Raw genomic sequence first — 25,550 nt, forward strand, 5'->3', positions numbered from 1 at the left:
GCTGCTCGGCGCGTTTTGCATGAAGATGGCGGCTCCCACCGCCAGCAAGGCAGCCTCCCTGGGCTGCAACAACAAGCCGACGTTCCCGGAGCTGGATTTCAGGTCCGGCGCTCGGGTGGAGGAATTGAACAAACTCATCCAAGAATTCACGAAGCACGACCAGCGGGAATACGACGACCAGAGAGCGCTGGAGATCCACACAGCCAAGGATTTCATCTTTTCCATGCTGGGTAAGGAGGCAAAAGGGGGAGGTGTGGATGCGTGTGATGGCAAGCGGGGTAGAGCACCCTTTCCCCCTTCTCGCGCTCTCTTTCCCTCTTGGTTTCCTGCCCAGAGCCGGGCGCCTGGGCTATAACCCATCTCTGTTCCGCCTCTCCTCCTCTTTCTCCGCTGCCAGCAGAGCTGCCTTATCTCCTCACCTTACTCTACTTTGCACCGGGTGCCTTTCCCCCCGGTTCACTGGCTCTTTTGTTAATTGCTCACCGGCTAGGACCGGTGGGCAGGTGAAGTGTTCAAGGAGAAAGGTATCCCTGGTGGGGGAAGCCCCTGGAAGCTGCGCGGTTCAGGTGAGACCCGGCGGCGCCTTTCAATGAAGGGATTTGACTCCGGAGGTTCGGACCCGCGCCGAGCCTTGGGTCAGCTCCCGAGCTTGGGACGTGGGGATAGCTTGGGACGTGGGGTGAGCTTGGGGCATGGGGATAGCTTGGGGCTCTGGCTCGGCGCCCGAGCGACAAGTTGCTTCTCTGGTCCTGCGGCGGGGCGCTGTCATGCCAAGCCCTGGCGGCCAAACTTGTTGGGTGTTCCCTAGTAACCCGCTCAAGTAGGCTGGGCGCCCGGAGTTGTTGCAACTTCGATTTGCAAAGCGACTGCCCTTTGAAGCGGTCGGAAGCATTTCCGGTGCTTCCCTAGGGTTCTGGCGGAGCTCGGAATTGCTAATTCCCTCCCCCAGGGAGCGCCAGCCCCTCCTCTTTGTGTGCTGTCAGTGCGCTGGCCCAGAGAGGTGCCCTGAGATTCGAACCCGGGAGACGTCGGCGGGCGGGAGGAGGGGGGTTAGAAATATGCCACCCATTGCTACCCCTTAACCCGGCACCTACGGGTCCTTAAACTGATTATTGAATGGTGAGTTGAATAATAGAGCCTGGCCTGGGAGACCGCGCCCCTCCTCAGGTGTCCCGTCGTTGGGATTATTGCTGCTGATCTTGAGTGTGAGTGGCCGCTGCTGGGAGCCTCCCTCGTCACCTGCGGCTCCACCAGCGCCGCCCTGGCCCGGCACGCAGTCTGTGGCCTGGCGGGCAACGTCCCGCAGAACTGGGATCCCAAGTGTGGCGCTGCCCTAACGCGTGTCTCTCCCTGTGCTCTCTACAAATACATCCTCAGTCAGTTTTCCAGGCAGTGGAAAATTTGATTGAAGAGGGAGACAGAGCTCTTGCCTTTCTCCTGCCGTCTCCTGGCATTTCTGCCGGCTGTCTGTTGCTGGTTCTGACCGGAGTACCTTTTTTTTCTTCTCGGTTTTCTTTCTCTCCGCAGCCCAAGTGGGGGTGGCGGGGGTAATGCACATTGAACGTGTGGACTCCAATAGTAGTGATGCGTTCAGAAGTTGGATAAAGCATGTTAAAACTTGGGGCTGCATTTTACCTTTTGGTCCGCACTTCCCACGTGTATCATAGATTGTGTATGGGGTTGAAAAGCTCTCTGTTGACATATTCAACCATTCGGCTCTTTAGAGGAATTGAGTATGTTTTTATTTTTTTAAACCACGCTCCTGCATGTGGGAGTGAGCTTCCAGAGGACAGCTTACAAGCTTACAAAGCTACCAGATCTGAAAACCAGCACAGTGATTGTCAGGAGGGTGGGGACACACCGAGTGGGTTCAGAGCAGTTATTTAAGTTGCTTAATGATGGTCTTTCTCTTTGACATAAATAATGCAAGTCTGCCACTGTGTTGTGATAGCCCCTGCATCAGTTCTGATGTCTCCTGCCCTAAGTGGTTCACTAGAAAGAGATGCTGGATCACCAGCAGTCAGGATAGTCTTGAAACAGAAAATCGGAGGATGCGGGGAGGGGTAAGTTTAAATGCCTAGCACATTAGGAACCTCTGTGTTAACCCCACAGCTGACACACTGATTTAGCAAAGCCTTTACCCAGGTATGTCTAATTCCTGGGTGCTTAATGGCATGAGTGGCATTGTGTTGACAGGTGAACTAAATTATCTTCTATTCCTTTTTACCCACTTGACCTTGCGAAAGGCAGCTTTCGTGTTCCCTAGGGATTTGATAGTTCCACCTGCAGGAGACAAAAATCAGGAGAGTGTGTCATATAAGCCTTTGGCCCCTCTGGACACTAGGAGGCAGATGGCCAAATGAGCTTGCCGGTGTGTGGTGCTGCATTCATTTGTGAGTTCCCTGCTTTCCCTTAATGAGGTGCTGGCTGCTCTGGACGACTGGAGGTTTGGAGACAGCAAGGGTCCCTGTGTGGATTTACTTTTTCTAAAGCGGATTTTCGCTTGGCTGAAAAACCAAAACCTCTTTTTGTGCACTTTGTTTCACTTGCCACTGCCTTGAGCCTCTCATGAATATGCGAATGAGGTGTCTTAATGACCCTCAGCTTGTTAAGGTGCCACTGGGTGGCACCCGGCCTTTTTTTCTTGGAGATTTTTTTTTTAGGGGGAGGGGTGGGTCCTCTTGGCTTTGTTCTGCCTTTGAGCTGTACCTGAGGATTGCCAGCAGCTTAAAGACTTTATCCCCTCGCACGGAATGAAATGGCAGAGCAAGCCACTTTAATGGAGCTGTGGATGAGCTTTCTCTGCTTTTCGGAAGTTGCAGTCACTCTTGAGCCACTGTTACGTATGATTGTTAGCCCCGACTACAGCCCCCCCAGCTTCCCAAACCTTTTTTTGTTTCTAGTTTGGAGACAACTATATGCAGAAGAGCAAAGTGGTGGTAGACATTTGTCATAATCAGTGACCTTTCAGCAGCAGCAAACTCCACTGCCCTGTCCAAGCTGGGCTCCGCATGGACTGTGGAGTTGATCTGAACCTGCTGGTGGTCACCGTGTTCTCCGTGGCCTGTCCTGACAGTCTCTGTTTGTACAGAGATTCTTTTTTTAAAAAAATATATTTTATTGATTTTTTACAGAGAGGAAGGGAGAGAGATAGAGAGTTAGAAACATCGATGAGAGAGAAACATCGATCAGCTGCCTCCTGCACACTCCCTACTGGAGATGTGCCCGCAACCAAGGTACATGCCCTTGACCGGAATCAAACCTGGGACCCTTGAGTCCGCAGGCCAACGCTCTATCCACTGAGCCAAACCGGTTACGGCATGTACAGAGATTCTGATTCTTTCGGGGGCAGGTGTTATCTGGAATCAGCTAGACTCCTTATTTCTCTACATCTTGGTCTTTGAGGAGAGTGGTTGCTGTTATTCTCTGGTTAATATTTGAGAGCCCAGATTGTGTGAGAGGCTGGCCGTGCATAATACACACCATTTATCAAAATTCAGGGAAATTGCCAGAGTTCATTAATGTTTTAATAATATTTAGTATTTGCATAATGTCTCTGCCAGCTCCTTTGTTATCTTCATCCTCTGGCGAGGCTGGTTGGAGACTGGTTGTGTCCCCACTGAACAGATGCAGAACAGGGAGTATGCAGAAGTTAGAGAAGCCAGGAGGGAGACAAGCAGTCACTTGGATTGCCTACACTCTGAACGGATGGTCAGTACCATGGCATGGTTGTTAGAGTAGCTATAAATGACTGCTTGCCTTCTCGATGCCAGAAACTTCACACAACCTTAGGAGTAATGTTGAAATTTACTGGGGTTAAGAATCACCCAGGGCCCTATGGCTAATAAATGGTAGAGATGTTGCTAAAACATATATCAGCCTGACTGTGACGTGTTCCTCTCTTACTGGAGACTATTCATAATAGATGCATTAAGACCAGAGGAAGATCTTTGTTTAAAAATTATTACTGCCTCTGCTTTCAGGATTTTGTTTCCGATTTCAACTATAAATTTTAGGATGATCCACGCAGCATCTAAGGTGATTTCTAAAGCCGGCTGAGTTGAAGTATTTTATTCAACAATAAAATTACTTGTTTGAATTTCTGGTTAAGAAAACGATGGCCGTTATAATAAAATGTTAAAATCTGTGCCAATTCCACTTTGCCTCTTGCTGGCTGAGCAGTCTTAGTTCTTCCACCTACTGAACATGGATAACAATAATGCATCATTTCAGAATTATGTGTGAATGTGAAGTTACTTTGTAAACTGAAAAGGAATGTATACATGATTTAAATATTTATTTCAAGAAATGGGCATTATTAGGAAATCTAGTGACCTTAATCTAGAATTATAATTCAGTTTGCTATCAGAAAGACTATGGAGTATGATTAGAGGCAGCCTAGGAGAATATAGGCTCTGGCTTTAGAGGGCATGACTAATTCTAACATGCATTGCCACTTGTTAAGCTCATACTGTGTGCCCACCATTGTGCTAGTAGCTACTTTGCATAAATCCATTAGCTCATATAATTTTCTTCCTACAGCTTTGTAAGGATAAAAATTATCATGCCTGTTTTGGAGGTGAAATAGGTGAATGAGGTATTATCTCTTTTTTTAAGGTGAGACGCTGAGGTTCAAAGAGGTCTAGTTCTTATGCCAAGATCACACAGAGTTTGAATTTGAACCCAAATTCTCATGTTCCTTCCACTGTAGTAGTAGTCAGTTTCCATGGCTTTCAGTTCAGACAACTAAAAAGGCCCCATTCCTTGGGGAATGAGGTACCCAGTAGCTTACTTGGCCTCTAGAAGCAGGGAAGGTTACTCTTTGTCTCCCTAGTTCTTTCCCTCTCTTACTTTCATGCATTTAACAAATATTTACCGAATGTTATACTGCCTACAAGCAGTATGCAGGGTCCTAAGGACAAAATACTGAGCCAAAACGTTGAGAAATTCATATGGGTCTTTGGAGACCCTTCTCTCTTTTCTGGCCATCAACTCAAGGAAAATAGTTTTTCTGGCTCTTGTCTTTTTTCAGGCCCATAAATACCACATGCCCACTTCTAAGTTCTAAACTTACGGTATGGTACTTGGAGCACGGCCAGACAGACCTACCATATATTTAGACACCTTCTGTATTTTCAGAGTAAGCCATTTTGAAGCCCTGTCTTTCTAGTGTTTGAATGGGACTTTTCTCTTAATTCATTCAGCAATATTTATTTATTGAGGGAATTTATTGTGAATCATTGCTTTATGGGCCTCCAAGTCTTGACAAGTTCCTTAGAGTTCAAATTGCTAATGTGCTGTGTCTGTATAATGGACAAGATCATCTGTGAAGTCTGTTCCATCTCCGACAACAATATGTATCTAGGGCAGGGAGGTGCCTCAGAACATTTATTTTTGCTGCTAGTTTGGGTTGATTTTAATTATCCTCCATAGCTCTGGGCAGTTGCTGTTCTTTGTCCTTGACAGAAGAGCCTAGGATTGTTGATGATCCTGGTCTTCCCTTGATGGCCTTGTTGTGTCGCCCATTGGATAATGCATTGCTCTAGATTAGACTGGGACCCTTTTGTATTCACAGAAATGTGAAATTCTCTCTTGTCAAACTGAGAACTCATTATTGAATGTTAGCTCTTTAGATCAGCGGTCGCCAACCTGTCAGACCTCACGGACCACCAATGGTCCACGGATCACTGGTTGGCCACCACTGCTCCAAAGGTTTCCTTAAACCAGCGGTCGCCAACCTTTTGGACCTCGTGGACCACCAGTGTTTCACAGACCACCAGTTGGTGACTGCTGCTTTAGACCAAGCATGTCAAACTCACGGCCCGAAGGTCGCATACCTCATTTATTTGGCCTGTGTTAGCCTTTGAGTTTGACATGCTTGCTTTAGACCAGTGGTTCTCAACCTTCTGGCCCTTTAAATACAGTTCCTCATGTTGTGACCCAACCATAAAATTATTTTCGTTGCTACTTCATAACTGCAATGTTGCTACTGTTATGAATCATAATGTAAATATCTGACATGCAGGATGGTCTTAGGCGACCCCTGTGAAAGGGTCGTTCGACCGCCAAAGGGGTCGGGACCCACAGGTTGAGAACCGCTGCTTTAGACTCTCCTGGAGCTTTTTAACAATTCAGGATCTCTGGTCCCATATCAGATCCATTGAATCAGAATCCCTAGCGATTCCCAAACTGGCTGGTCAGCACTCTACACCCTGTCTGTGTTAGGCCTAATGTTGTGCATTGCCCATTCAATAGAGCTGCTCCTGGCACAATGAGCATGATCCCAGTTGTCTTTCGAGACTAGAATCAGGCTGCTGAGCCTAATGAGCAGATATGTCTGCTGGCTCCTGGAACTGGAGTTCTTGTACCTGGGACAGAGGTGGGCAGGGAGGCATACAGATTGAGATAATTGGAGTGTACTCTGTATCAGAGGTTGTAATAGGTGTTTACATCACTGTATTTAATCATCACCATAATGCTTAGAAGTAAAGAACTATATGGAACCATAGGAATGAAAAAATTCAGGAATTTCCTAAGTTTCCCAGCAAGTAATGGCACAGTTGAGACAGGCTAATGGAAACCCTTGCTTTTAACAATGACACTAGTATTCTTGCTCTCAGGAGTGGCAGGAGACCTGGATTCTAGCCCCAACTCTTCCAGTTACTTGCTGTGTGACTTTGGGCAAGTCACTAAACAAACTCTGGGCCTCAATTTCTGAATATGTAAGTTGGGGCTAATAATTACCGTAGTGTCACTTAACAACGGCGTCTGTTCTGAGACATGCATTGTTGGGTGATTTCGTCTTCATGCGAGCATCATAGAGTATACTTACAAGAAAGCTAGATGGTATAGCCTACCTCACACCTAGGCTATATGGGATAGCCTGTGGCTTCTAGGCTACAAATCTGTATACTATGTTACGGTATTAAATACTATAGGCAATTGTACTTGTGTATCTAGACATACCTAAACATAGAAGAAGTACAGTAAAATACAGTATAAAAGATAAAATATGGTCCTCCTGTATAGGGCCCTTACCATGAATGGAGCTTACAGGACAGGAAGTTGCTCGGAGTGAGTCAGTGAGTGAGTGGTGAGTGAATGTGAAGGCCAACGACATTACTGTACACTATTGTAGGCTTTATAAACACCCTACACCAGCATGACCACAAACACATGAGTAGTGAAAATGCATTGCACTAACACGTTATGACAGCTACGATGTCATTAGGTGATAGGAATTTTTCAGCTCCATTATAACTTATGGGACCACCATTGACTTAAACGTTCTTATGCAGCGCATGCCGACCTACCTCATGTATGCAGGTACATTAAATTCTGAATCTGAAAACTTTTGTGCAGTACAAAAAAGGACATTTCTGAGGTCTAGTACCAGCTCTGTTTTGTACTGTGTGTTGTGTGTTACCCTGGATAAAGTCCCCTAACCTCTTTTGGGCCTCTTTTTCAATGATAGAAAATACAAAGATGAAAGTAAAATCACTTCCAAATTTTAATTACGTTAATATTTGATGTACATTTTTCTAGACATCTGTGTTTATAAACACCCTTACACCCACTCATTCTCATGTGCATAAGGTTTTACATAACAGTATTCATATTGGATGTGTGCTTTTTTTTGTCAATTTATGACTGTGCTGTCATCCACAACACTTTTAAAAAGAAGCTATAACTTAAAACCTGCTGAAAGATGTTTTCCTAGCTTCTCTCATTCCTCTTTTATTCCAAAAGAAGACATTGTTCTGGAACTTAGAGCACATTCTGTGATTTAATAATTGAGGATTATGAATCTTCGTATTGGTGACTTCTGAAGGTTTTACCGTCTTTTTGATGTCATCTCCTATCTGTGTCTTTACATGCTCTGCATGGTCACAAAACACCACCCATATTTTTCACTTTCTTCCTTTGCTTTAGGCTGTTTTCTCTATCAGGATTTCTTAACCTGGATCCATGGTAATAAGAGCATAAACCTTGTGAACTTGAATGGGAAAACGCTGCATCTTTATTTTTATGAACCTCTAACTGAAATATAGCATTTCCTTCCATTATAAAAGTAGGTAACAAACCATAGAAGAACCTATGTTTTTTGCTTTTGCTGCTTACAGAAACACAATACTTTCACATTAAAGCTGTTACTATGATTTGATATCTCAAATGATTTATTGCTGCTTTGAAATTATGGTGGCTATTAGACTTGCTATTGGATTTTATTTACTGCATTCATAAAGAATCACATGGAACTCTATCACAAATTTATTTTTTAAATGCATTTTGTGTTTCACTACTATTTTTTTTGAAGTCCTGTGTAATTTTATCACATTCATTTAAATACACTTATTTTTTGCAGGGGTTCATTGGCTTTTCCAGTTTGTCAAGACCTGTCACAGAGGCAGTTAAGTCTCAGCTTCGACAGACGGTCTTCTGACACCTTATCTCTACTTTGTTTTTTTTTTTCTCCTAGTTCAAATGCCACTTGACTCATAAGATTTCCTCTATCTCTCTGAGTGGAAAATAATTTACCTTTCCTCTGTTTTCCTAACACCTGGACCTCTTTTATATCTCTTAGCACATTCTTTCCCAAGCCCTAGGTTAAAGAATCCCTGGCTCATTGATCTTTGCGGCACCCATTGGGGTCATGTACATAGTAGGTGCTCACAGAGTGTTCAGTTACTTGATTCACTTTAAAAGAGCCCTTCTGTGTGAAGCTTATTTCAGGCTCTTTTTAAGGAATGAGCACTTCCTGACGTTGTCTCTTTATGATTTTCCATGCTATCTCATCTTTGCTGGGGTCAAGAGAATCTTAATCTGATCTTATGTAGTAGCGGAGTCTTTTTCTGCATTCCAAGAATAATGCCCTTAAAGTTACCATAGGGCAATTAAGAAATGTCCCAAGTGATTACTATAGTTTGTTGACTGAGAGCAGTAAATAGTAACTTGGGGCAATGTCTCTTTCTTGTAGACCCTGACTTTTCTACCACGTGAATACAGGGTACTCGTGGATCTCCTGCATGCCTACATGTGAAGCCTTGCAGAGACAGTATAAGCCATCTTTCCCGTGGAGGTGTTCCATGTGCTTACCAGTCCACCTGCAAGTTTTCAGTTGCCTACTCTGGAGTCCAAATTGTAATGATATGTGGAGAGCAGCCACAGTGTTTGGACAGGTTCAAGCCTCGGACTAATGAGAGGGCACAGTCCTCTCATTGCCACGTGCAAGTCCCAGCTTGGAGGGCAGAGCCCTCCCCGAACAATTATAGCCAACAGCTATAGTTGTAAGCTTGAACCTATGTGCCTGAGTGATGTGGGCTTGATAGAGTTCAGGTGCATGTAACTGAGTAGTATTGAAACCCACGAGAATGTTGTAAACATCTTGACCACTCCCTTACTTTGCCTCGTGAAATCTGGCTATAAAATAAAGACATGGCTTGTAGTCCGTGGTGCTGTCACTAGCTCTCCATCAGAGAGGACAGCGTCCCACCCAGACCCAGCTTTCTTCTCTTGTCTATCTTTTCTCCATCCTTCACCACCCCCTCTCAAGGTCACTGAACCTGGCTGAGCTGGCTCAGCACATAAGGCGCCCAATGTGGGGCTGAGTATGCCATGACCGTGCCGGCTCACCACAATGATACTTCATTATTATAAACTACTATTACTTGACCTCAACAACTCACCTTTGTTCAGTGCTTTACCGATTATACATATTCACATCTGGTATGGCATGGTATCATTCTTTGGACAGGCCTTTGAGAAAGGTTGTATATGAACTATGAACCCACATTGTCGGGGTCCGACCCCAGCAGGTCCAGGGATCCCCAAAGGTGTGGACGGAGTCGGCGAAGAAGGAATGACACGGAGACAGCCTTCAGTTGATCAGCAGCCTAGTCAGGACCTCTAGCCAGGATCTCCAGCCAAAGTTCTGGTCGGAGTTCTGGTTAGGAACTGATCAGGATCTGATGTTTATTGCCTTGTTACATCTATATTTATACCAGTTGATTTTAATCCTGTCAATTTCTATTACAAAGGTTAGGGCGTTTCTTATCTCCATTCCAGGGAGTACAGATTATGTAGCTTAACTACCCGCCTGGCACTTAATTAAGGGGTTGTATCCCCTCCCTAACCTCAGGGAAAAATCCCTACCTGGGGAAACAACCTTTCTCGGAGAGGTGACCTTGGTTAAAACACATGGCGCTTAAGGAGAGCAAACATATTAAGAACAATATGCTATATATGCCAGGTCCCTTGAAACATATGCTGTGCAGATGTTTCTTTCCTGCAGCGACTGTGTCAAGCAGCAAGGATGGACCGGCTTCCAGCACCACATTACAGATGGGATTAGTTCTGAGACTGATATGACAGTTGGAGATTGTAGAGTAAAATGTAGAATTGGACTCCACCAGATCTGAGTGTCTTCTGCTGCAGCACACTGCCTGCCAAGAGCTTGTAGGCTTTTTTACCCTCGGCATCTTTCGTGGGTTGCTGGGGTGTGTCTGTATTCTCAGACAAGGCCATGGTAGCAGCTTTCATTCCTCTCTGGGGTTTTCTACCTTCCCTCTGAACCACAGGTATATAGCCCATGAGGCTGCCAGATGGTGGAATGGGTAAGTACATGCCCTATAGGTATGCATTCTCCACATCTGATTGTTAGGCCCTGCCCAACTGGTTCTTAGAGTCCCTGTCAGTTTCACAGTGGACTTGGGTAAGCATTTGCCAGCTGAGTCATTTCTTTAAAGACAGTCTATAATTATGGTATTATGTGAGGCCCTCTCTTCAGGAAACAGCTATCTGTTTTTTGTCCACTTAAGTGCCTTTTCATGAATTTCCTCTATACAAGATAAAGAGACAGATAACTAGGGCCAGTGCTGCTATGCATAAAGGTGGCATGGGCAGTTGTTGCTCAATTTGTTTATTTTTTATATTTTTCCTCAATACAAGAAGCCATGATTACTATTTGTGAATTGAGTTAAATCAATAGTGAGAGTTGGTGTAAGTCTTGCTTAGATTTTTGTTTCTTCTAACAATTATTTGAATATCTACAATATTCATGGAATGTCATTAAGCATTCACTCTTTAATTCATATATTCATTCAACTTATGTTGCAGTGCCTGTCATGTACTGGTGCAACTACTGCGCCTCAATTACAAGAGAGGCGCACAGAGTGGTGAGTAAGAGAAGCAAAGTCACTATGTCTATAGGACTTCTATTCTCTGGGGCAGTGGTCGCCAAACTGCGGCTCGCAAGCCACATGTGGCTCTTTGGCCCCTTGAGTGTAGCTCTTCCACAAAATACCAACTTCTGCCTATGAGCCACGAAGTTTCAATCACACTGTACATGCGCTCCCGCACGTGGTATTTTGTGGAAGAGCCACACTCAAGGGGCCAAAGAGCCGCATGTGGCTCACGAGCCACAGTTTGCTGACCACTGCTCTGGGGGAATTCAACAAGGTTTAAGCACACGAATAGATAGGGATGTGTGCTATGAAAAAAACAAAGCACAGAGTGTTATGATGGAGGATAACTAGGTAGGATGGAATGAAGACCAGTAGAGAAGACCTCTTTCAAGAGACATTGAAATGGAAGGCTAAGAAGGACCTGGCCATCTGAAGACAAGATGGAAGAGTATTCCAGGTGGACAGGGCACCATGTGCAAAGGTGCTGAGGTGGGCTTCAAGCTCTCAAGGCTGCTTGAATGATAGCAAGTCTGATTTGGCCTTAGAGGGAGGAATGGTCTATGTTCAGATTAGGCCCAAGGTGGAAGGAATGGGCTGTGTGCCTTAGAATGTAGTGACCTTCTTGGAATGTGGTGAAGGTTTTCCATTCTAGGTGGGGCCACCCTTTGGCTTGGCTGTTGTTCAGGGCATTCAGGGATTGGTGGGGAGGGAAGCAGAGTAGGAAGGTTGGGTTACAGGTCCTCAGAAGGCCCTTTGTAGTCATGTGATTCTCTGATTTCTCCTGATTGTCCCTGGCTAGAAACTGAGTGCTATATTAGATGACTTATGGGTCAAACAGCAGTTTTCATGGGACAATAAGACTTTTATCTAGTTTTCCACGGTTTACAGAATCCTTTTATATGAATAATCTAATTTTGACTTCTCTCAACAACCATTTGAAGTAGATATTATTATTTTATCTATTTTAACATAGAGAGAAACTGATGGTCAAGAGAAGTTAAGGTCACAAAAAGGTCGAGGTAGGATCAAACTCAAGTCCTTTAAAGGTTATCCCAAATTCTATGTGTTTCCTGATTGTCCCTGGCTAGAAACTGAGTGCTATATTAGATGACTTATGGGTCAAACAGCAGTTTTCATGGGACAATAATAAGACTTTTATCTAGTTTTCCACGGTTTACAAAATCCTTTTATATGAATAATGTAATTTTGACTTCTCTCAACAACCATTTGAAGTAGATATTATTATTTTATCTATTTTAACATAGAGAGAAACTGATGGTCAAGAGAAGTTAAGGTCACAAAAAGGTCGAGGTAGGATCAAACTCAAGTCCTTTAAAGGTTATCCCAAATTCTATGTGTTATGCTAATTCTAAGAACCTTCTCCCTTACCCACCTACTCTGTCCCAGGGTGGGGAAGAAGGAGGATTTCCGGTCCAGAGAGAAGCAGGGAAGATCTGTAGGAAGAACCAAGCCAACAGATTACAAGTCTGCACGTGTCTGCTATTGGTATTGAACTTGTAAGCACTTTTCTATGCTGCTTCAAGATCACCCTTTTAGCAGCCACAGCTGTTCTTACAGCAGCTGCTTGTGTGGATTGTGATTAATAAAGGAGACTCAACAGTTTGTTCTTTTAACTGTGCCCTTGGTGTGGGCAGCCTGTTGTCATACAGGCTGTGGTTCTGATTTGGAATAACATAAACCTACTGGCATCAATGCCCGAGGGGCTCATAGTCCTGTTGTGAGAAGGCGTGGTTCATCCAGATACGAGCTGGTGAGCCAAAGGCCCACCAGGGACTGGACAGTTAAGGAAAACGACAGTGGTGGACAGCCCCTACTGGTTTTTGGGTTCAGAGTCAAGGACACCTAGGAGTGGGGGAAAGGGGGTGCGCTGGGGAATGAGATCACCTTTTACATCTTTTTTTCTAAAAGGGGTCACTGCTCTCAGCCCCTGCCAGCTGTTCCTTCACTACAATGGCGTTAAAACAGGTTGCCAGCCCCACTCCTGAAGTTTCTGATTGAACAGGTCTGGGATCCAAGAGTTTGTATTTCTACTGAGTCTCCAGGTGATGAGCTGCTCCTGGTCTGGAGACCACCCTTTCAGAGCCATTGCTTAAAGGGGCCAGGACTGATAGAACTTTGGATGTTTTAAGAGACCCGATTAATCTGGATATTTATAGAAAATCTCCAGATTTTTAAAATACTTAGAATAAAATCAAATCTCAAAGGAACACAATGTCGTGTAAAACTACAGGTTAAACAGAACACTGTGGCTGTCAGTATTTCACCTCTGATCTGAATACTTTTAGGGCAACCTTATACTGTCTGCTCTGGAAATTGAGGCCCAGAGAGGAGCTGTGGTTCAGTCCATAAGCATACAGCTAGTTTGGGGCAGAATCATAACTGGAACCTAGGTTTCCTGTCTGTCTGCCAAGTGTGTGTGAGCGTGCGCACTGGTGTTAGTCCTAGCATACTGTCTCCCAAATAATTCCCTTTGAATAGAAAACTACTGGTATGTAACTTTGAAAATAATAGCCACACTAGGCACAGTCCTTAGTACATTATACTTTATGTATATCAACTGAATTAATCCTAACACCAACCCCATGAGGAAGGGTTATTCTTCCTATTCTTACTTACTGATGAGACTTCCAAAGCACAGAGAGGTTAAGTAATTTGCCCAAGGTCACAGAGCTACTGGTAGACTGGGGATTTGAACCCAGGAAGTCTAGGTTCAGGCAGAAAACAGCAAATGACTACAAACCTTATTTTTTATCATTTAAAACAAATCCTTTCCCCCTGCAAAATGGAAGTCATGGATAGGAATGTGACAATTTTAATCCTGCTAGGAAATTTGGAAATTAGTTGGGCAGAGTTCCTCCCTGCTCCATTTTACAGAAGTGGAGACTGAGGCCCAGAAAGGAAAGGGGATTTGATCATCCTGAACATTGATCTTGCTTTTGGGCCGGTGGAGATGAGGTAAATGTCCAGCACGTAACTGCTTCCTGAGAAAGCTGCTTGTACCTGAGCCCATCCCCTCTAAAGAGTTTGCTCCCCAAGGGTCCTCCTGGGTTTGAAGGGGGGGGGGTAGTCCCTCTGAGCAGACTGTACTTCAAGGTAAGGAACAGGCCCCCTGCTCCAGAGCTGCCTGTGTAGTTTGAAGTTCTCTGAAGTGCTGTAAGACAAAGCATGCTAAATAAACAACCCCATGGGCACAGTGTGTTTCTGGTCTGTGGTGTTTGCTTTTGTCTTGATTGTTCCTCGTCTCTCCCTTTGGTTTCTTTCTGTGAAGTGTGTCCTTTCCTCACACCTGTGCTGTTTTCACTGCTTTGAGGATCACGACGAGTATTTTCATCTCTGAAAATATGGAAGTGTGGACTACAGGACCCTGGGGCCAACCTGTGGTTGGAAGGAGCTGAAGCTCAGAGGGCTAGAGAGCTTCTGGGACCTGATGGAGAGCCAGCACTACCCCCCCCCCCCCCCCCCCCCGAGAGCTCAGCCTGAGCAGGAGTTAGAGCTGTAATAGGATTCAAGCCATTATAGACGAGCTGAGCCATTGGGGATCTTCCTGAGATCAGTCCATCCACCCATGATTTCACTGGTGGGGAAATTTAACCCCCCAGTGGACGGAGACTTGCTGGAGGTCAGACTGATGGGGGTAAGGATGACTATGGTCTTGGGAAACTCTTCCCCACTGTGTGCCAGGTATTGTTCCAATTGTGTTAGAATCATTAACTCGTTTATCTTCAAACAATCCTGTGGTGAGGGGGTTGTTGAGGGGGTTGTTACTTTCCCTGGCTTTAGAGATAAGGAAACTATAGAGGAAGTCACTTGCTCAGGCTGGTGATAGAGGCTGCATTGAAACCTAGGCAGTCCAACTCCATCCCTTCTTGCACCTTTCGAAAACGTGATGAGAGGGTGGTTTTTCCTGAGCAGGATGCAGGGGTGATTTCTTTCCCGGGTTCTTGTCCAGATGGATTTGAAGAATGAAGCCACGGACAAAAGGTGGTAGCTGAAAAGGTGGATATTTATTGGAAACAAGTACAGACTCCCACGTAGGGAGGGGGTCCCAAAGAGGGTGACCCACTAAACTCCTTTTTCCTAAGGTTTATAAGGGCTGCAGTTCTTTGTTTTTGTATGCTGCCTTCCAATTGGTAGAATATTAGCTCCAAAGCTCAGACCCCACTGTGGGGCGCGGTTACGGTGTTTTGGCCAGGTCCAAGCCTCAGACTAATGAAAGGACAGGGTCCTCTCATTGCCACATGCAAGTCCCAGCTGGAGGGCAGGGCCCTCCCAGCACAATTATAGCCAATGGTGGTTTTTCCTGAGCAGGATGCAGGGGTGATTTCTTTCCCGGGTTCTTGTCCAGATGGATTTGAAGAATGAAGCCACAGACAAAAGGTGGTAGCTGAAAAGGTGGATATTTATTGGAAACAAGTACAGACTCCCACGTAGGGAGGGGGTCCCAAAGATGGTGGCCCACTAAGCTCCTTTTTCCTAAGGTTTATAAGGTCTGCAGTTCTTTGTTTCTGGATGCTGCCTTCCAATTGGTAGAATATTAACTCCAAAGCTCAGACCCCACGTGGTGCCACCTCCTTTTTCTCCTCCTTCAGTGGTAGAATTCTCTATCTCCTGTGAAAATCTGTTTTCCTCTTTCTCCCATTTGTCAGCATTTCTCTATCCTCTGAAAGTTTGTTTCCTCTTTCTTCCCATACCCTGTGGCTTTTCCCTCTCTTCTGTGAATGGGTGTCTTCCTCTCCTCTTATCCTGTGGCACCTTTTGTTCTCTGTGAATGTATGCCTTTTGGCAGCTCCAAGCCCCAACCAACTATGCCCCCCTCTTCCATGGACCCCCTACTTCCTAAAACTCCCTAAACCTGCCTATTTTACCCCTAAAAACTCCTTTCAGTGAGTACCACTACAATGCCAGGCTCTGTGTTGGTTGCAGGCATATAAACACGAGGTGGTGCTAAACCTTGAGGGGGAGGATGGAAGTGTGGGAATAGTGGGCAGCATGGAAAAGATGATGGTTTTACTGTCCTGGAAGCCAGGTGCTAACATGAAACTATGGCTCCTGGTCCTGAGTCTTTCCATTCCATCATTTGGCCTCAGCAGCCCTCAGAGAAAATATTCTCTGGATGATTGTGCTTTATGTTTATTGAAAGTCTTTTGTATGGAATCATATCTTAGCCACAGTCTCTTCATTTTGAAAGTAAGGAGGTGTGTCCTAGCTGCCTGATTGATTTAAGGCTGTATAAAGGTCAGTTGGGCCCTTGATGCTAAGTAAATTAGGGCAGTCTTATGACGCCAGGCTCTCTCCTCCACTCCTCCCCACCGCAAGGTGGGTTTCATTCCAGATTTAGAATGTTTAATTAGAACATAGCTAATGTAGTCTACCATTGTGGGGAGAACGGGGAGCAGATCTTTTTTCAGTGAAAGGCAGAGGCGAAAATGTACTCTTGAGAAAGTTACTTTGAAATCAAAACTTATAAATTGAATTGGGGTTTATGTGAACTAAGGGATCTGCTTCTTTAGTGCTGTAAGTGCCTACTTTTGAAAAGTGAATATTTGTTAAATAACCCTGTCCAGTTGCCCTGCTTTTTAAAAAATAATATATATTTTTATTGATTTCAGAGAGGAAGGAAGAGGGAGAGAGAGATAGAAATATCAATGAGAGAGAATAATCAATGGGCTGCCTCCTGCGCGCCCCACACTGGGGATCCAGCCTGCAACCCTGGCATGTTTCCTGACCGGGAATTGAACCGTGACCTCCCGGTTCATAGGTCGACACTCAACCACTGAGCCACACAGGCTGGACCAGTTGCCCTGCTTTTTAAGGGCAGACGCTGGTACTTTGACTTGTCTTAAAGCATTGAAGCACGTCGGCATCATGCTATGAAATCTGTTGCTGGGATGAAATAACTTCTTGAGATCTTAGTGCTGCTCATGATTCAGAGGCTTGGAAATGGAATGCTCAGAGAAGCCTCATTTCCAGCCTACTGACTCACGGTTTTCCTGCAATAAAATATCAGTGGGAATGGAAACATCTGGAATTGGCAAACCTATCTGAATAACGTAGAAAATCAAGGGAGGGAATTTTTTTTTCCCCCACATGAAAATGTTCTTCAAGTGTGTCTTCGTTCAAATAAATTTTAGCTGACATTTAAGTGAACACTGACATGTCAAAATAGTTAATAACAGCTACCAATTGTGTATCACTAATTTACAGAGTGCTTTTTGCAGGTTTGTCTCATTTGGTAGCCTATTCTTTTTGGACAGGAACATTTCATGGAATGTTGTGTTTATAAACTGTCCCATACCACAGTCTTGTTATTAGACTAGAACCATTATGGATATGGCATCTGGACTTTAATTCTGAATATACCAATGCCTCTTCCATTTTGTTTTTGTGGATAATTTTTTATTGATTTCAGAGAGAAGGGAGAGGGAGAGAGAGATAGAAACATCAATGATGAGGGAATCATTGATCAGCTGCCTCCTGCACGACCCCTACTGGGGATTGAGCCTCCAAACCAGGTATGTGCCCTTGAGTGGACCCTTCAGTCTGCAGGCCGACGCTCTATCCACTGAGCCAAACTGGCTAAGGCAAGGGAGGGAATTTTATAATCTCTGGTTCTTGAGGAACAGGATTGGTGGGAAATGGTTTTACTAAGTATCTTTGTGTAATTCAAGACCAACCAAGCCCTGTTCCTGTCTCCTGAATCCCATTCTCTCTCTGCTCAGACACGCCCCCAACCCCCCAGGTATTACTCTTGCCCCCTTCACCTGCCATTTTTCCTTCATTACTGATTCCTTCCTAAACATTCCAAAGACCTTGAAGAACCTCCTTGCAACAAGTCCTCTGCCAGACAGTAGCAGCACAATGGGGTGCAAACCTTCATCTTGTTTATGCAAGTCTTAGAAGGAGATGGACAATGAAAAAAAAAAGTATAAATTATTGCTTGGCTGTGTAGCTCGGTAGTTGAGCATCAACCCATGCATGAACCAGAAGGTCACAGTTTGATTCCCAGTCAGGGCACATGCCCAGGTTGTGGGCTTGATCCCCGGTGAGGGGGGCATGCAGGAGGCAGTAGATGGATGCCTCTCTCTTATCATCGATATTCTCTCTTTTTCTCTCTCCCTTCCTTTCTCTGAAATCAATAAAAACATTTCTTTTTTTAAAAAAGTATAGATTATGATCAATGCCTTGAAGGAAAAACCAAAACAAAACAGAACGTGGTGCTGGGTTTCTCATTCCTTCTCCAAATTGACACTGTTGACCATTCTCTCCTGAACTCTCCTCCTCTGGCTTCCATGGCAACATACTTGTCCTATTTTTCTTCTCTTCCTCAGTCTCCATGAAAAGGACAGACCTATATTCTTTTGTCCAGCCCTTGATGACTGCTTCTGTCTCTTCTCTCCTTATGCTTTCTCCAGTCCATCCTTTTACAGCAGCGCTTCTGCTGCTACTCCCCAAACCTGTGTCCATCTGGACCTTTGACTACCTCTGTGACAGTTCCACTTGGATGTCCCAAAGGTGCCCCAAATCAGGTGTCCAAAGGGAATCTTTCTGTGCTCCAAACGTGTTCCTCCTTAGCAACCACACCACCATTCACAGAGTGCCCAAGACAGGAGCTTTGCAGTCATGCAGCTCTCCCCACCTTCCTATCCCAGTGCTGAGGAGGAACTGAGGCCCGTCAATTCTGCCTCTTTCTTTAGACTCTGTTTTCTTCTCTCCATTCCCACTGTCACCACCCAGGCCAGGCCACTGCCATCTAGTTCCTGGATTACTGCAATAATCTTCTTCCAATCTTGCATCTGTTCAACCCATTCTCCATGCTAAGTCATCTTTGAAATATGCCTAAACCCTCCAGGGCGGCCCATCCTTCTTCACATGAAGTTTAAACTCCTTAGCCTATTTTACTAGGCCTTCAAAGACCCAGCAATTCCTGCTCACTCTCTCCTGCCACCGTTCAGTTTTACTGTATGTTTCTTGCATACCTTATATGAGCTAGGTGCCATGTGAGGTATTGACATTGCCCAGATTTTCTGAACATGATTAGAAGGCCTCAGGGCTCTGACTCCTGTGGCCTCTTCAACCTCAACTCAAACCTCAGAGGCCCTCACCCTCTTGGTTTCAGCCACACTGGCCTTTCAGTTCGTTGGAAATACCACATCCCCTCCCACTGAGGCCTTTTGCTGGAATGTCCCATCCCTTCTACCACAGCCCACACAACTTACTAACTTCTACTTACCCATAAGATCTCAGCTCAGTCAGATCAATATTTCTTAAAGAGGCCTTTCAGGCTGGCACAGAATAGGACAGTTTTTCCCAAATGGGCATCTTGGTTTCACAGGTTGCATAGTTGCACTGATCAGTTCTGAATTTGTCATTATTTGTGACTGATGTCTGACATGTCCCATTCCCATAAAAAATCAATTATAGTCTATCATGTATCTGTTTTTTTTTTTTTACTTGCCTGAAATGTGATTATTTAATAAATATTTGGGAGGGGCTCAATGAATATGGCTGGTATTGTTGGTTATTTTGTTTTTGTTCTTGAACTTAACAGTTAGGTGGTGAATAGTTTATGATGATGGCCATGTGTGTACTGGGTTTTAAGTTTATACATGAGTGTGTTCAGGGGGCTTCTTTTCCTTTCCTAGTTTCCCACCTCTGCATCATTTAATCAAGGAATTATAAAAATGTGGACTTTAGAAGTTGTCTAGTCCAATCCTTTCCAACCTTTTCTAAATATAAGGAACTCAAATGATAGTGGTTATATTTTTACTGTCAGTTCAGTGGGAAAAAAATGAGTAGTTATAGAAAGCTACTATGAATTTACTTAATCATGTAAGTGACTTTGAATTTTTTCATAATAGCATCTACATATATTTGAAAAATAGTAGTCTGTACTCATGAGAGACAATGCATGGTGGGCATATGGATTTATAGCATCAATAACTCCATGCCCCTGGGATCTCTATCACGAAGCAGCCTTTGATTTGGGTCTTTGTTACATCTACATCAGATTTAGAACTGGTTACCATGAGCTCCATTTCTTCTGTACATGCATTTGATTTGACCTGCATGATGTTTTTAAAAATTTAGAGCAAACATTTCAAAAAGTTGGGAGATTTTTCACAAAACCAGATTTCCAGCTTAAAACGCTAGAAGAACTAGGCCTTATTTCCTGTATGGCCCAGATCACCTGGTCTTGAGCAGTAGCTGCCTCCTTTACAAATGCCACACTTTTAAGTTTGTCACAGTCCTCACTTATCTCTATTGCTACACAGCAAGTTGCTGGTATGAAAGGTAACAGGCAACTTAATGACTTCACCCCTGAGTGGGAGACCTCCTGTCCATCTCTCAGAGGCTTGTGAGCAGAAAGAGCTGTCCAGAAACTGGGTCCTTGTATTCTCGCTGTTACTGACCAGCGTGGGGACCTTGAACAAGCTATGTAACCTCTCTGAGCCTCAGTTTTGTCATCTGTCACCAACTTGTAATAAATACCTTCTGGCCCCCAGAGAGGTGTTTGATCTGTTGAGGGAAAATTATATAGAATGGAACATGTTTGCTATTAACTACCCCATCTTCTCTTTCCTTATCATGTCTGTTTCTCATGGAGGGGATTTATTATTTTTGTTGCACCCTGATGTTCCTTTAAGAAATCAGGGTGGAAAGGAGAGCTATTGGTTCTCCCTTGCTTTCTCTTCCCACCATTTCTTACTCATTATCTGGAGGCAGCTCTGCTCCCTTCATCCCATGTCCTCTGTTCCTGTGGGGGTCCCACAGCCATATGCAAGCTCCTGCAATGATACCCAAGACCCCCCCAAAGTTGAATTCCGAATATCAAAGACTTGTAGCCGCATTATTGCCTGTTGAAATACTCAGTAGTTAGCCAACTGTGGTGTTGCCAAAATCCATGAAATGCTAACAGGACACCAGGCCAGCGTTCTGTAGGCAAAATGTTCGGTTCTGCGTAAATTTATTGTTTGACAGGAACAATACCAGTGCTTTTGTCCTTCTGAATAGGGAAGGGAGGGCAGACATCAATGCCACAAATAGGAAATACACAGGCGTGTCTGTCTCAGAGGTGACGGAAGCAGGGTGGGGCAGTGGGAAGAAGGAATGTGGACTTTGGAATCAGGCAGATCTTAGCCTGTGAGGGGATAGCTGTGGGACCTTGGGCAAGCTGTCCTTTCTGAGCCTGTTTTTTCTTTAATAAAACAGGGATAAAAGATGTCAGGGAGCTTCATGGTGAAGGTGGCAGTTCTGGAAAAGCTACTGGGGATGCGACTGGTGCTAAATTCAATCCCATTTGTGATAAAAAAAAAAAAAGATGTGTTTTGTCTTTTAATTTTATACTCTGTTTTAGTTTCTAAAGATTTTGATGAGAATGCCAACTTCATGAAGTTTAAGGATTAAATTAGTGGGTGTGTAGTATATTAAATGAGCAACATAGTACATGAAACTGCCTTTCCCATGTTTTTCTGAAAATCCTTTTTTTTTTTTACCTCCTTGAAATAGGCTTAGTAGGTCAGCTGGTGAACAGAGAAGTTGGTAAAAAGTTATCTGACCAATGGTCATAACGATCTAGTGTCTAGTGTGATTCTTTGTTCAAACATATTGGCTCAACATTTTCTTGTGTAGGTAGAATGGAGCTGCTACTGATTTTTCCCCCATTTTGTTTTGTAAATAAATGAAAGCTAGATTTCCCAGGAAACGGAACAGATATTTCTTCTACCTTAATATTTTCCCAGACATTTCAGAAAAGTGTAGGATTGACCAAGCAGGACACGTACCCAATCACTCTGTAAACCCAGCTCAAGGGGCCTGCAGGAAGGGACAGAGCCTACCCACTCCCCCCTCCACAGTGATGGGCTGCATGATTGAAAACCTCTTCTCTGGCTGGATTAGAGTAATTGATGCTTATACTAATAATTGTCACTTAGAAGAGAGGGAGATAATTTAGGGAGACCTGACTTGGAAATGATTGTAGTATGTATTCAGGTGTGGGAGAATGTGGAATTCCCACTCTGAAATCTGATGTGGAGTTAAAGATTATACCAATTCTTGCCCTAGCCAGTTTGGCTCAGTGGGTAGAGCATTGACCCGTGGACTGAAGAGTCCTGGGTTCGATTCTGATCCAGGGCACTTACCTCCGTGACAGGCTCCATCCCTGGCCCTGGTCGGGGTGTGTGTGGGAGGCAACCAATCCATGTGTCTTTCTCACATTGATGTTTCTTTCTCTCTGTCTCTCCCCCTCCCTTCCACTCTCTCTAAAAATCAATGGAAAAATAGCCTTGGGTGAGGATTAACAACAAACAAGATTATACCAATACTCTGAAGAATTTAGGGTGGGCTGGAGAGTGGGCACCTGCTGTTGAAATGAAGAAGGTGGGCCCCAGACCAGAGTGAAGGTATTAAGAAGACACTCTGCTCTTCCAGGGCTCTTGAGAAGTGGAGGCCATGGAGAGTTAGTTCCCTAACAGCCCCCACCCACCACCCGGTTGCCTTCATTTCTTGTTTCTGTAGGACTCAGTGACTGGCGGGTTGTATAGAGGGCGTTGGTGAACTTGATGATGAGTTGGATACCAAAAAGAATCTTGGAAAGACTGAGAAGAGCTTGGGAATGTGTTCTAAGATGCTAGACAAAGAAGAGATTTCTTATTAATGCTTATCTTTCTTCTCAATCTATCTTTTTTATTGTGATTGGGTGAGAACAAGCCTAAGGAATCTTTCCCTGGAGGACTGGCTGCCCTGAGAGATGGGTCATCACTATTAAGAATGCTTGTTCCCATTGCTCAGGTGGGAGATGGAAGGATGAGGTATTGGGTGGAGAGAAGAGGGCGTCTTAAAGATGGAGTGTTGGAACTTTATCAGGAATAGAAGTGGAAGCTCTAACAACTCTCAAAAAAAAAAATTAGACTGGCCTTGTGGACTATGGGCAAAAGTTTGTAAGATTCTGGCAGCTTTTAGATGTTCTTGGGTTTATTGCTCCAATTACCTGTTGCTTCTCTGTTGTGATGATAGGTAGAGATCTCCAAGATGAAAAAGGCTCTGTACTTGTCTTCAGAGGGCTCAGGTAGAAGGCTGGGCAGGCAAGAAAGTTGGGGGGTGGGGGTGGGGACCATGCTCTCCTCAGTTGGGGAGGAAAGAACCTGGGCATAGGGAATGCAGGGGTGCAGGTAGGGACCATGCTCTACTCAAAACTCAGTTGGGGAGGAAAGAACCTGGGCATAGGGAATGCCTGGGCTGGGCCCTGAGAGATTGTCAGGGGAGCCTGCCTCAACAAGGCTAAGAATTGTTAGGGATGTTTCCCAGGTCTTTCAGGAAATGGACTATTGTCCTGTAATGGGCATTTGAGACCCTATTACATCATCTTCGGCAAGTTACTTCCCCTCTCCAGCCTTCACTTTCCCCTTCTGTCAAATGAGGAAATTGAGCTGTCTTACTCTATGCTTTTAGGATTTCATAAATAGAGTCATCTTGCTCTTAGTGATATCAAAACTTGCATCAAATTGCTATACCTTTGAAATTCCTGGAGTAGATAAGGAGATTTGCTGCAGTGATTGGTTTGGGGGCTGTTATTTTTCGAGGGAATGTCTGTAGAACAGTTTCTGGTCTCATTTGAGGAAGTCATGGTGTCAGGTCATGAGACACAACATGTGGGGAAGCTCAGATCCTCTCCTATGGCTTTCAGCAGGATGACTCATTAAGCTCCAGGGGAGTTTGGCTCAGGCTAGGAGGTTGGTAACCTGGCCCCTGCTGCTACTGGTGGTGCAGAAGCTCAGGGCTGCCCACGCAGCTGCTGTGACTGCTCCGTGGAAGGCACTGAGAGGGCCCCGAGCTGTGTACACCGACAGTGACAGCTAAATATTTTCGTGCAAATTAAATAGCACACCAAATGGGAAATGCATCTTAATCTTCTTTAAATACTTACTGCTCATTTGCCAAGGTTCTAAGTAATGCAATTTCAAAGGTTCAGAGGCGTCTAATACAATTTCCTCCTCTCTGTACATAATTCTATGCCCATTGTGTTACTATTAGAACCATTAGGGAATTATAGAGTTACTTTCTGCTTTTCAGTTGCTGTAACATTAGCCTCGAGTCAGCCTGTACTGGCCATATTAATAAGCAATGACTGAAAATTAAAAAGAATTCAGTAGACTCCTGACTTAAGACTTTTCTGAGCCTTTCTACCTAGAGTTTATGGGCTACTACAGGCGGGTAGGCTGATACATGGGGACGTGCTTTGGGTTAGATGTTCAGAGACTCAGTTACTAAATTCGCATCTATAAAATGGGGGCAGAACTATCTGAACTCCCAGTCAGTGGCATACTTGAGTTCTGGCTAGGAAATAATTCAAGACCCAAACTATAAGAGAACATCTATCTATATATATAAAAACCTAAGCGACTGAACGACCAGTTGACCAGTTGCTATGATGTGCACTGACCACCAGGGGACAGACGCTCAACGCATAGGATCGGGTTCCCTCCTGTCTGGATTGGGCCTGTGGGGATTTGGCTCCCTCCTGTCTGGATTGGGCCTGCGGGAATCAGGCCGAAACTGGCTATCTGACATCCCTCGAAGGGTCCCAGATTGCGAGAGGGTGCAGGCCATGCCAAGGGATCCCACTGGTGCACGAATTTATGCACCGGGCCTCTAATTTATTTATAAAATCACAGAGGTAGAAAGAGTAATTTGTAGAAAAACGGGCTTAGGAAACAAGGTATAGAGGTAAAGGAAGGGCCCTTGGAGCTTGGGAGTAAGGAAGCTAATGGTAACTACTGCTACTAATAAAAGAATTAACATTTCTTATTTGCATACTAGGTGCCAGGTACTGTGTTAAGTAATGCCAATTAAGAAACTCATTTGGTGGCACACTAGCCCTGGGAAGGAAGCTCTTAGAAATATCCTGCACATGGGAACTCTTGTCATCTCCCCTTTCTCACAGTCCATTTGCAAATACTTGCCTTTTGCTTTTCTCCTGCCCATTTGGAAACAGCCAAAGTTGGTGCCTCTAGTGATGCTTTTCTTACTCTCCCTCTTTCAGTCATTATGCTAATCCAGCTGTTACATTTTGACTGTCTGCAGCCTGAGTTTGTCTTGTAGACCTGTCATATTTGGCCTTGATTGTATTAAAAACACACACAATTGAATCTAATCAGCCCTGAGCTTCTGCGCCACCAGTAGCAGCAGGGGCCATGTTACCAACCTCCTAGTCTGGGCCAATTCTTAGCAGCATCTAAGAATTCAGGTGACTATTAGAAAAACTGGATGTATGCTTTCTTATGGAAATGTGGCAATACGGATCTGCTTACTCACATACCAGCATCAAACTACTATTCCCTGTAGACAGGA

At 44.5% G+C, this 25,550-nt stretch overlaps 1 protein-coding gene across 2 annotated transcripts in view; it reads left to right on the forward strand.

Annotated features, from left to right (window-relative positions):
* The first annotated feature begins 6 nt into the window (after positions 1–6).
* The window catches only part of MB21D2 (Mab-21 domain containing 2), a 123,614-nt gene continuing 98,070 nt past the window's right edge, over positions 7–25,550 (forward strand). For both annotated transcript variants that reach the window (XM_005873205.2, XM_014545325.1), the window contains exon 1: positions 7–230. In XM_005873205.2, the coding sequence (XP_005873267.1) occupies positions 20–230 (211 nt within the window). In that variant the 5' untranslated portion in view covers positions 7–19. The remainder of the gene's footprint in view (positions 231–25,550) is intronic.

This window comes from Myotis brandtii, unplaced genomic scaffold, assembly GCF_000412655.1.
Source record: "Myotis brandtii unplaced genomic scaffold, ASM41265v1 scaffold4, whole genome shotgun sequence".
Lineage (NCBI taxonomy): Eukaryota > Metazoa > Chordata > Mammalia > Chiroptera > Vespertilionidae > Myotis > Myotis brandtii.